The 12,195-nt window shown below is 50.9% G+C and overlaps 1 protein-coding gene across 1 annotated transcript in view; it reads left to right on the plus strand.

Moving 5' to 3' along the window:
* Positions 1-609: 609 nt before the first annotated feature.
* The window catches only part of LOC144694751 (phosphatidylinositide phosphatase SAC2-like), a 32,254-nt gene continuing 20,668 nt past the window's right edge, over positions 610-12,195 (plus strand). Inside the window, exons 1-9 of the mRNA XM_078565325.1 lie at positions 610-706; positions 1,627-1,704; positions 3,710-3,846; positions 5,316-5,405; positions 5,487-5,660; positions 7,851-8,015; positions 9,226-9,282; positions 10,320-10,524; positions 11,843-12,022. Of these exons, the coding sequence (XP_078421451.1) occupies positions 610-706; positions 1,627-1,704; positions 3,710-3,846; positions 5,316-5,405; positions 5,487-5,660; positions 7,851-8,015; positions 9,226-9,282; positions 10,320-10,524; positions 11,843-12,022 (1,183 nt within the window). The remainder of the gene's footprint in view (positions 707-1,626; positions 1,705-3,709; positions 3,847-5,315; positions 5,406-5,486; positions 5,661-7,850; positions 8,016-9,225; positions 9,283-10,319; positions 10,525-11,842; positions 12,023-12,195) is intronic.

The following is a 12,195-nucleotide window of genomic DNA, read 5'->3' on the forward strand; positions in this document are numbered from 1 at the left end:
TGGATTGCTCAGCAGAGGACCTGGAACCACTCAGCCAAATGCGAGAAATAACCTTCATAATCACCCGAACAAGGACCCAGAGCTGAGAGTTTTGGCACTATCGTTTATACAGTTACACTTTGGGCAACTTTCAGACAGATGCACACACACACACACACAGACATGAGTCACACTGACTGAACTTAACACAAATGGGCAAGAGCAGGGTTGGGCTTCATTGGAAGTGCAGATAATCGGTGTGTAAATTTGAACTATTTCACGGGCTTGCAGGTCAGTTGGAATGGGTCTTGTGTGCGTGTGTTTTTTTGGGTGGGGTAGTGAGCACACACAACGTGCTGGGAGAGAAAGCCTGCTGACTGCTGCAGCCTCTCTGCTGCCTCCTCTCGGCTGAGCTGTGGAGTGCCTGAAGGCACAGGGGCTGTTTGGAACCTTCCTTCTGTGACGGCCGAATTGGAACCGCTTCCCCTCCAACTCCTCCCAGTGTTTTCATTAGAAACTCGGCTCTGACAGACCCCCACCCCTCCCACCTCCTCTCAACCCAACGGTCAGAGGAGGTCGTGGGAACCCAGAAGGGAAGCCCTCGTTCGAGGGACGGGGCGGCAGGTTGGAATGGAGCTCTTTAAGTCGCAGACCGAGTACACAGTGCGAGGGGCTGACAGCTGCCTGTCTTGCAGTCGCTCCAGTGGGAGCATGGAGATCAGGGCAGGTCAGTGTGGCAGGGCAGGTCAGTGTGACAGGGCAGGCTGCCCCCTTCTCCACCCCTTCACTCCCCTGAGCTGAGGTCAGTCAGGTCCAGTGTGCCAGTTCCCTGTCACAGACCCCCCCCCAGCCCAGTGACTCCAGGATTCTTGGCCTTGCCCCTCTGCTCTACCCCTGTAATCAGGGGAAGTTTTCCCCAGGCCGCTGTTCCCACCCCACCTTACTGCCCGGGGCCCCCTTCGTTCTCCTTTCAGTTTTCCCGCCTCTGGCTTTGTCAAATGCCCTCCAGGTACCTCAATGCCCCTCCCTCAGCAGCCCCTCCAGGTACCTCAATGCCCCTCCCTCAGCAGCCCCTCAAGGCCTTCACTTTGCCCGAGATCCTGCTGCCGCCCTAGGCTTGCCTCTTCCCCTCCCAGAAGGGAAATAAGGCCATCAAACTTGGAGATGACTGGTTCCCAAGATGGCTCATATTGGACTCAAAAGGTTAACTCTCCTGCCAGACTGGCTGAGTTTTTCCGGAACTTTCTGTTTTTGTTATGGGAAATGAGTGGTCCTGTCTGAACTGGCCTTGTAATACCTGAACGCGGAACTCCAGTGGGTGCTGGTGCCAATGGTGCTGTGTTTTGACCATTTTGAACTGGGTTTTCCCTTCTTGTGAGGTGATTTTTTTTTCACATGGGCCAGCTGGACTGAATTTATCACGCTATCCGCTTTAGTCCTGCTTCAGAATATGAGTGCACAGAGTGCGTCAACACACGAGCATAGTATTGGACTGGGGTGTGGGGCGGCTGGGGACATGCGCAGGGCTTGTAGAGCTTTTCGGAGGTGCGACAGGGCTCTTTCTCACTGCAACTCTTATTTAAGAGCGCGTCGCAGCCTCATGAATGAAATTTAGTGCGCTAACTAATGGCTTCTTTTCCTCTGCAGCCTCTGATGTGGATCTGTCCAGTGCGGTTTGCCTTGGCCTGGTCGAAGGAGTTGTTGGCAAATTTCAGTTTCACGCAAGTAAGGCTGCATGTGCTGTGACAACAGGGCCCAGGTTACTAAAGTGCGCCCTGTTATATCACCATGGGGAGATGGTGACATAGTGGTAATGTCACTGGACGAGTAATCCAGAGGCCCAGGCTAATGCTCGGGGGACATTGGTTCAAATCCCACCAAGGCAGCTGGTGGAATTTAAATTCAATTAATAAATCTGGAATTGAAAGCTATAGTCTGAGAAATGGTGACCATGAAACTATCATCGATTGTTGTTAAAAACCCATCTGGAAATCTGCTGTTCTTACCCGGTCTGGCCTACATGTGACTCCAGACCCACATCAATGTGGTTGACTCTGAACTGCCCTCTGAGATGGACTAGTAAGCCAATCAGCTCAAGAGAAATTAGGGATGGACAACAACTGGTGGCTTAGCCAGTGATGCCCACCCACGTCCCATCAAAGAGTAAAGGAACTTCAACTGTGGCTGGGCTGTCTGAATTATTGGAGGGGGTGATCCCAGGCCACAAGATGCCACCCAAGCTACTGCAGTGAGAATGGAATTGGTTTCCAGGGTTACGCTTCAGTGCCATTGTTGATAAGTGCAGTAGCTGGCATACAGAGGAGATGGTCACATGACCAGGCTTATGGCCTGTGCTAAGTCAGCTGATCTCAGCTGGAGCAATTGTGCAGACACTTTAGTAAAGGCTTTGGAGATGGTACAGAAGAGATTTACCAGAATTGTCCCAGGGATGAGGGATGACGCTTACATTGATAGACTGGAAGAGCTGGGATTAGATAAATATTTGCAGGAGAGCATTTTTCAGGGATTTGGGGAACAAGCTGGTGTGTGGGATTGCCCTTCGGAAAAGCCAGGACAGACGTGATGGGCTGAATGGCCTCATGCTGTGACTGCACTTTTTCCATGATCCTGTGCTATAATAGGCCCCAAGCCTCTTGTTGGAAATGTTGGCTTCTCGTGGTCAGTTAGACCTGGCCAGGAACCCACTATCCACGTCCCCACAGGAATAATGTTCGCCTGGTAAGGTGCAGGAGCCAGGCAATAAACAGCACCTTCATGGGGTAAGCCAAGGGCGTAGCAACAAGTGGAAAGAAAGGACAATTGATGTGAGGAATGAGACTGCTGAGTTTCCAACTGGTGCCTGGGGTGAGCGTCCTCAATCCAAATTTCTTTGTATTGTGTCCAGTTCTGGGCACCACATTTCAGGAAGGATGTGAAGGCATTGCAGAGGGTGCAGAAAAGATTCACGAGGAAAATTCCAAGGATAAGGAACCTCAGTCATGAGGATAGATTGGAGAAGTTGGGACTGTTCTGCTTGGAGAAAAGAAGGTTGAGAGGAGATTTGATTGAGGTGTTCAAAATCATGAAGGGGCTGGACAGTGTAGATGGGGAGAAACTGTTCCTATTGGCAGAAGGATCGAGAACCAGAGGGCACAGATTTAAGGTAATTGGCAAAAGAAGCAATGGCGACATGAGGAGAAACTCTTTAACACATCGAGTGGTTAGGATCTGGACTGCGCTGCCTGAGAGTGTGGTGGAGGCGGGTTTAATAGAAGCTTTCAAAAGAGAATTGGGTAATCACCTGAAAAGGGAGAAGGTGCAGGGTTACGGGGAGAAGGTGGGGGAGTGGGACTCGGTGCCACTGCTCCTTTGGAGAGCCAGCGCGGTCACAATGGGCTGAATGGCCTCCTTCTGTGCTGTAACCATTCTTGGTTCTGTGGCCCTGTGATCACATTTGAAAACTAGGCCTTGCGCCTGCCAGATCCATGCCGGGGAAAAGCTTCCAGCCAGATGGGAAGAGGGAAGCTAGCAGATCCAAGAGAGGAAGGTGGCACGAGAGGGAGAGGTGTGTGTCTCTCCCCAAGCCGGTTGATGCTTGTTAAAACCAGTGGAGTTTGAGGGCCCACGTGCCAGGCAAGGGGACGGGGGGAGCACGAAGGGAAAAGGGAGAATGTGACAGCATTTGAAAGCCGGGAGTGTAGCAGTGAGGCATTCCCTGTTATTTTTGTAGATTTAGAATGCTTCCTGATCCTCATTCAACAGAAGGGCCTTGTTGGCACTGTGCCCGGGAAACACAAGATGTATAAAATCACCAAAGTGGCGGTGATCCCGCTGACTGACATGGAGCCCTCCGACCTGAAACTCCAGGTAAAAATTTTAAATCTTATCACCCAGCGTTGTGTTGTTTGATTGGTTTGTTTATTTGGCCCACTTTTTGCATTGGCAACTCTTGCTGACACCGATAAGCCCCCACCTTGCGGCTACGTCTCCAGCCCCACATTGGCAGTTGGCTAGGGCACCTGGATATTTGGTCAGAGTGAGTTCTCTGCTTTGCAAAAGCCCCCACCTTGCCCGGTGGCCCAAACGAAACTGGTGTCGGGCTCCGAACATTGCTGCTCAGCTTTAAGCCAAATGGTGCTGTCAGACCCAGGCTTCAGCTTCTCTGCTGGGCCCTTGCTCGTCTGGTGCCCAAGGTATCGGGAGTTGGTTTGGTTTCATCCCTGGTGTCTCCCTGCAGCTGCCTTTCCCACACTCCCGGCACTCTGGGACTTCTATCCGCCAAACCAGCCCCTCTCTACTCCCCTCCACTCCCGTTATGACCCTCCTTTATGACCAAGCCTTTAGTCAGCCCACTGAACTTGTCTCTTTTATCTCCACATCTGACTTTCTCCCCAAGCCAGAGTGAAGCTGAAGGTGATGCTTTTTTAAAAATTCTCTCGCAGCGACTCAGTCTCGGGCACCCTGTAAGTGCGAAATCATAAGCATTCCTTTTCGGGAAAGGAGGTTTTTTTTTTAAATATAAAAGGCAAGGCAAAGAGAATTTCTCCAGGTTGCAATGGGAATTGATTAAATTGATGTGGCTGGACAGTTCCCTGTGTCAAGGGGATCGCATTCCAAGGGATAAAACATGCAGAGGGAGACATTGGGATGGTGCACAGACCAGACTAGAGTGGTCAACACACAAAAACTTTTAAGCCTTAACGCGCTCGATGCTTTGGCAGTTTTCTTTATTAGACTCGCTTCCAACTTTCCCCTCACACAGTACGGTAACAATCGCTTCCCACCGTGGGCTTGAGGGAGTGCGGTGGTCACATTGATTTCCTGGGCCCCTATTGGCCATGTTTCTGCACAGGCCCCCCCGCTGATTTCTGCTGAAATAAAGCCTGTCCAAAATTCAGGCCAGGCGTCCAATGGGACGCTGAAGGCCCAAGGACCGGACAGACACTGGTTTACGGTGATTGGCGAAAGAAGCAATGGCGACGTGAGGCCTCGTGATGCAGCGAGCGGGTAGGATCTGGAATGCGCTGCCTGCGAGTGTGGTAGAGGCAGGTTCAACCGGGGCTTTCAAACAGAGAGCTGGATCATTATCTGAAGAGGAAGCGTTTTCAGGGCGACAGGGCAGAGTGGGACTGGGTGAGTTGCTCTTGCAGAGAGCCAGCACGGATGTGATGGGCCGAAGGACCGCCTCTTGTGCTGTAACCATCCTGTGATTCTCCCTGGTTTCCAATCTTCTGCTAGCCTGGGGTGACAGGGGAATGAAAATTAGTCCCCATGGTACCTGATTGGGCTTCAATGGCTGTTTTGTAACTGTGTCTTTTTTTCACCCGTGTCTATAGTTTTGTAAGATACATCAGAGACAAGCTTCAGACTCCAGCGACAATATCTTCCAGAAAAAATTGCCTGAAAATCCTTCTCCCAAGCGTCAGGTAAGGTGCTAGTCACCTCTCTCTCCCCTTTCTCGTTTTTTTTTCTTGTTCTGTCTCCTACTGCCATGTTTTTATCCCCAGGAAAATGAGCCTCTTGCTGCCTTGGCACTGGACCTCCTGCCATCCTTGGTGACAGAGCTGGTATTATCTTGCGGAACAAAAGGTGGCAGCTTTGCCAATCCCGTATTCTTCCTGTTCCTGATCTCCTGGCTTAGTTGGTCAGAGCAGCTGTGGAGTAAGCTGGAGGTCCTGGGGGTTTGTACCCCAGCGGTGCCCGCCCTCGCAAGTGGATTGGCACTATCGTGTGCAGCTCGTGGTAGCACCCTCCTCTCTAAAGCAGATGGTGGTGGGTTCAATTCCCGCCCCCCCATCCCCCAGAAACTGCAGCATGGAAACCAGGCCGACACTCCCGGTGCCGTGGTGAGACAGTTCCACAAAAGGAAGCAGAAAAATGGGACTCTGGTCCCATTTGGGTCAGGGATTATCTGGCCATTATCGCATTACTGGGTGTGGGATCTTGCTGTGCGAAGGTTGGCTGTCTTGCTTCCTGCATTACAACAGTCACTACACTCGATAAAGGTGCTTTCTTGGCTGTAAAGCGCTTTGGGACGTCCTGGGGGTTGTGAAAGGTTCCATATCAATGCACGTTCTTCCCTTTCCTCGTTATCCCCAGAGCCCCATTTTCCTGCTCCTTTCTGTGGAATTGTTCGTGGTTAAGATTTTCCGTGAATGTCAGTGTAAGGACGAAACAGAGCCTTGGCTGCAATCTCGTCTCCAGCTTGAACCCTTTTTAGTTTTGGCCTCGGTGGGAAGTGGCATCTGAACTGATGTTGGCACCAGTTAAACACTGGTGGCCAGTTGGCGAAGTCAAAACCAAGTCAGACATTCTCTTTACTGAGAGAGCTTAGTGACTTTGTCCAGGCTCATGGGAGGGAACTTGCGGCTCGGTGAGCGGGGGTGGGGCCCACTCGCTGAGACGTAAAATGACGCGGGGTGACATTGGGCGTGTGTCCCGACATCTTCGCACGACATTTAGATTTTCAGTTCAGCGTGTCTAAGGCCTGTTAAGGCCATTAATGAACTAATTAAGCCTATTGAGAAAACTGCCCGTCCAACCTTAAGGCCTTTGTATTTTTCATGGAACCTCATCCATGGGCGGGATGAGGTTTCATGAGGGGTTTGTTAATTAAATAAATCTTTTCATTAAAGTTCATTGATGTGTCCCAGCTCATGTGACACTGTCACATGAGGGGACATGTCTTCAAATTGTTTTTTCTTCATTAAAATTTTTAAAACTTAAAACTTATCTCCCTGAGGCACCCCTGCTCCCGGGCGTGTGTCACACTGGGCGGGCCTTAATTGGGCCGCCCACATAAAATGGCGGCACGGACCCTATTGGGGGCGCCGATCGGGTATGCGCCTGCCCCCTGCACAACTCCCCCGCACCCTGACAGGGGGAAAACTCTCTCCCATAACTCTCCCTGTACCAACTGTTCCCTACTTAAACACTCTTTTAATAAAAAATTAAAAAGCAATGAATTAAACTAATAACAGGTTATTACTGTAACAAAAATCAAAATGTCAAAGGAATCTTAATTAACTAAACCAAAATATCATTCCTGGGGGTGGTGATGCACCCCAGCCCCCGTGGTGCCCACTGGTCGTGTGCCTCTAGTGTACTGGCGGGCACCGCGTGCTCCCTCTCCTGGGCTATCCGGCCGTGAACATAGCCGCTGTAGAGGGGCAGACAGTCGGGCCGGATAGCCCCCTCGACCGCCCGCTGCCTGGAATTGTGGATGGCCACCTTGGCCGGGCCCAGGAGCAGGCTAACGAGGAGGTCCTCCTCCCTCCGCCCGCACCCCCCTCAACCCCCACCACCCTCCCGCCCTCCGCACCGGGCGATCAAACATCAGGAGTGTGGGGCTGAAGTGCAACCAAAAATTGAGGTTGCAGCCCCTTCAAATAAAGAGAAAGGGACTGCAACCTCGGGCAATCTATGTACACATGGCACACGGACTCCGCCTGGCTGCAGAAAACACGCGCGGCCTGGGAGCCCGTGGACCCCCTGAACCTACGATTGCATGGCACTGCTGCATGCAACACCCTCCACGCCAGTGGAAAAAGGGAGCCCTCCACTGGGGACCTGTTCCCTATTTATATGTGCTCAAAGTACTTAATGCCCTTCACCTGTGTCGCTTAATAATATAATTAACACACCGTTAACAACTGGCCACTGTCTTTCACTCTGAGTTAATTTCACTCTGAGTTAATTTCACTCTGAGTTAATTTCACTTGAGTTAATTTCACTCTGAGTTAATTTCATTGTCTGGAATGCTGGTATAATAACAGAATCTCGACGCCACCTTTCCCCCGCGATTTGCCTCCCGATCTTGCTCCTGCCAGTGCCTCTCGGTTGCACTCACCCCTGCGGTTTCTGTCTTCCAGCTCACAGGCGAGGAGAAGCTGGAACGTCGGCTGCTGGATGAGCTCGTCAAAATGTTCACCGACTCCGACTCCTTCTACTACAGCCTGACCTACGACATCACAAGCTCCGCCCAGCGGCAGAACGGCAGGGCGAAAGGCAAAGAAAGGTCGCCGCCATGGGCAAGGGTCAGAGGAATGCTCGTTGTCACACTCTGCACACCTTGTCTCGTACCCGTGTCCTCCGCACGTACGATTGTCCGCTCACCGAGCTCCCCGCCATAGCCATCTCGCGGCCAAGGCCTCAGCCTGATCTCCCCCTTCGCCCACACCCCTGACCCCCTCCCCACCCCCCACCAGCCCCCGCCACGGCCCAGGATTCTCCCTGACTGCTTCAGCTTCCTCTTCAGCAGTCCTGCTGTTAAGAGGTTGGCTGGTTAAGGGGAACATGCAGTGAGAGGAGCGGGTTCATTCACCCGCCCTGCATCAGAGGCCGTAGCCTTCGAGGCCCTGTTTCAGCGCTTTAAGCACATGACCTCAGATTGGACCGGGTAAAAGCAAAATACTGTGGCTGCTGGAAATCTGAAACTAGAACAGAAAACGCTGGAGGAAGCTCGGCAGGTCCCAGCAGCCTCTGCTGTGGAGAGAGAAACGGAGTTAACATTTCGAGTCCGTCTGACCCTTCTTCTGAAGATGCTGCTGGAGCTGCTGTGTTTTTCTGTTTTTGTCCCAGATTGCACTGTTTCTCAGGCCGGATGTGGAATCAAGGCCCTGTCGCCGCCTTTTTTCCTATGTTACTATTTTGAAGAGGACCAAGGGAGCTTTCCCCTGTGTGCCCTGACTAATATTTACCCTTCAGCCTCAGCAGTCTTTAATCTCAGTGCCGTTTGTCAGAACCCTGCTCTGCACCAATTGACAACAGCGTCAGTTGGCTTTGTGACACAGACTAAACTCCAAAAGTTCCCGTTTGGCTGCTAAGCGCTTGCGACCTCCTGAAAAGACCCCATTTTTCCCTCTCTGCAAGTTCATTTCCTTACTCGCTCCAGGTAGAATTTCCTGAACCCATGATGCCCGAGGTTATGGCCCACACAGATGATGCCTCCCAGAAGAGGTCAGAGTCCCAAATACCCTCCTAACTTATTGCCTGCTGACGCTCAGCCCAATGCTCTGCACAAACGAAGTCCCCTTTGCCTTAGGCAGGGAGGGAAGCGACAAGCATAAGATGTGAACGTCGAAAGGGAGAGATTCACCCTGTGGAGGATGGGATGAGCCAGCATTCTGTCTGCCACCTCAACTAGGAATGGAAGTATCCGAAAGATCAAAAGGGGGGCACACAGGATACCAGTTCTGCTTTTAAACAGAACCTCCTCTAAAATGTCTGTATTTCTGTTTCATTTAGGTTGACGATAGATTTTTCTGGAACAAATATATGATTCGCGACCTGCTAAAGGAAAAGGTAGGATCGGCGTTCTGTCTTTCTGCCTGGCAGCTAGTATCCTGTTTGCGTCTGAACATACAAACATAGGAACTAGCAACAGGAGGAGGCCACTCAGCCCCTCGAACCTGCTCCCCCATCCAATAAGATCATGGCTGATCTCAACATAACCTCAACCCCACATTCCGGCCTACCCCGGATAACCTTTCACCCCCTCGTTTATCAAGAATCTATCTCGCTGTGCCTTCAAAATATTCGAGGACTCTGCTTCCACCACCTTTTCAGGAAGAGAGATTCACAACCCTCAGAGAAAAAAATTACTCCTCACCTCTGTCTTAAATGGGCAACTCCTTATTTTAAACAGTGACCCCTAGTTCTAGATTCTCCCACAAGAGGAAACATCCTCTCCCCCCACTATTTACCCTCCTTTATTCCCCCCCACCATTTACTCTCCTTTATTCCCCCCACCATTTACCCTCCTTTATTCCCCCCACCATTTACCCTCCTTTATTCCCCCCCCACCATTTACCCTCCTTTATTCTCCCCAGCCACCCCACCATTTACCCTCTTTTATTCTCCCCACCCCCCCCACAATTTACCCTCTTTTATTCTCCCCAGCCCCCCCACCATTTACCCTCTTTTATTCTCCCCAGCCCCCCCACCATTTACCCTCTTTTATTCTCCCCAGCACCCCCACCATTTACCCTCTTTTATTCTCCCCACCCCCCCCACTATTTACCCTCTTTTATTCTCCCCAGGCCCCCCACCATTTACCCTCTTTTATTCTCCCCAGCCCCCCCCACCATTTACCCTCTTTTATTCTCCCCAGCCCCCCCCACCATTTACCCTCTTTTATTCTCCCCAGCCCCCCCACCATTTACCCTCTTTTATTCTCCCCAGCCCCCCCCACCATTTACCCTCTTTTATTCTCCCCAGCCCCCCCCACCATTTACCCTCTTTTATTCTCCCCAGCCCCCCCCACCATTTACCCTCTTTTATTCTCCCCAGCTTGCCGTTCTGACTCCTGACCAATGTTGTCTTTTCCATTCTGTTCCCAGAATGCAATGGCAGAGCAGTGGATTATCCCGATTATTCAGGGTTTTGTGCAGATGGAAGAGATCCACATCCATCTCTCCAGGTACCTCGAGGAGGAGAGCAGCCTCTCCGATTTTTCCAATCTTTCACTGGATGAGGAGCTCCTGGTCTCACCTGAACCAAAATTCCTGCTGGTTCTCATCTCCCGGCGAAGCAGATACAGAGGAGGTGGTTTGGTATTTCGGGGCACATCACCACAGTGTGAAGCATTGGCACATTTAATCATGGCTCTCTCTCTCTCTCTCTCTCTCTCTCTCACTCACTCTTTCTTTCTGTATTCCTTTCTCTCTCTCTTCCTTTCTTTCTCTCTCTCTCTCTCTCTCACTCACTCTTTCTTTCTGTATTCCTTTCTCTCTCTCTTCCTTTCTTTCTCTCTCTCTCTCTCTCTCACTCACTCTTTCTGTATTCCTTTCTCTCTCTCTTCCTTTCTTTCTCTCTCTCTTTCCTTCTTTCTGTCTTCCTTTCACTTTTTTTCTCTCTCTCACTTTTTTTCTGTATTTCTTTCTCTCTCTCTTCCTTTCTTTCTCTTTCTCTCTCTCTCTCACTCTTTCTTTCTTTCTGCCTTTCACTCTTTCATTCTTTCTTTCTCTCTTTCTCTTTTTCTCTCTCTCTCTCGTTCAGTGGTTTAATGCTGTTGAGAATGACAGTTTCTGTCAAGCTCGTAGGAATAAGATCAGCAGCTCTGATTGTCTCTATGGAGAGAAGAAAAGAAAGGCTTTTGCTGCTTTTCACAATCACTGGACATCTGTAAAGTGTGTTACAACCAATGAAGTACTTTTTGTAGTCACTGTCATAATGTAGGAAACACAGCCGCCAATTTGTGCACAGCAAGCTCCCACAAACAGCAAAGTGATGCTGCCCAGATAATCTGTTTTTGTGATGTTCAGTGGGGGATAAATATTGGCTGGGACACCAGATATAACTCCCCTGTTCCTCTTCGAAATAGTGCCAAGGGATCTTTCCCATTCTCCCGAGCAGGCAGACGGGACCTCAGTTTAACGTCTCATCCGACAGACTCTGATAGGCAACTTGGACATTGCAGCACTCCCTCAGTACTGCACTGGGAGCGTCGGCCTTGGTTTTTGTCCTCAAACCCTGGAATGGGGCTTGAATCTGGAACCATGTGACTCGAAGGCGAGAATGTGGGCAACTGAGCCACGGCCAACACTCCTGCCAGAGTTGACGTTTCGGTCAAAGAGCTATCCTCGGAACTGGCCGTCTCGAGATCAGTAGTTGCTAGCCCCCACTTTTAAGAGTTCAAACACAGTCTGGGAAAGCTGACACACTTGTGAAAAGTGCACAGTTCAACATAATAAATTGCTTTGCCTGGGTAACAGGTGCCTGACACACTTTGCCAGCGCTCTTCTCAGTAACAAGGCAATTTACATAAGGGTGTGAGAGCGGCTAAGACACCAACCCTCGCTCTGCCTTCAGCCACCATATTAACTGCAATGGAACCGGTAATGAGGTGTTTCCATCTCTACAGGAATGCGGTACAAACGCAGAGGCATCGACAGTGACGGAAGTGTGGCCAATTACGTAGAGACCGAGCAACTGATTTACAGCGGAGATAATATTCTGTCCTTTGTCCAGATCCGAGGCTCTGTCCCGATATATTGGAGCCAGCAGGGATATCGATATCAACCCCGCCCCAAACTGCACAAGAGTAAGTTGGGAGTGTGAGCTGAGCTGGTCAGGAGGTCACCAGGTTCCAGTTTCCGCTCGCTGTGAGGCCCCAGCTTGTGCTCCCGCTCCCAAGCCCAGTAAAAGGGGACTGGACTCGGAGGAGCACGAGTCTGCAGTTACCAGCCTACGGCAGTGTGGAACAGGAAGGGACTC

This window comes from Cetorhinus maximus, chromosome 20 (assembly GCF_964194155.1).
Source record: "Cetorhinus maximus chromosome 20, sCetMax3.hap1.1, whole genome shotgun sequence".
In the NCBI taxonomy this organism is placed as follows: domain Eukaryota; kingdom Metazoa; phylum Chordata; class Chondrichthyes; order Lamniformes; family Cetorhinidae; genus Cetorhinus; species Cetorhinus maximus.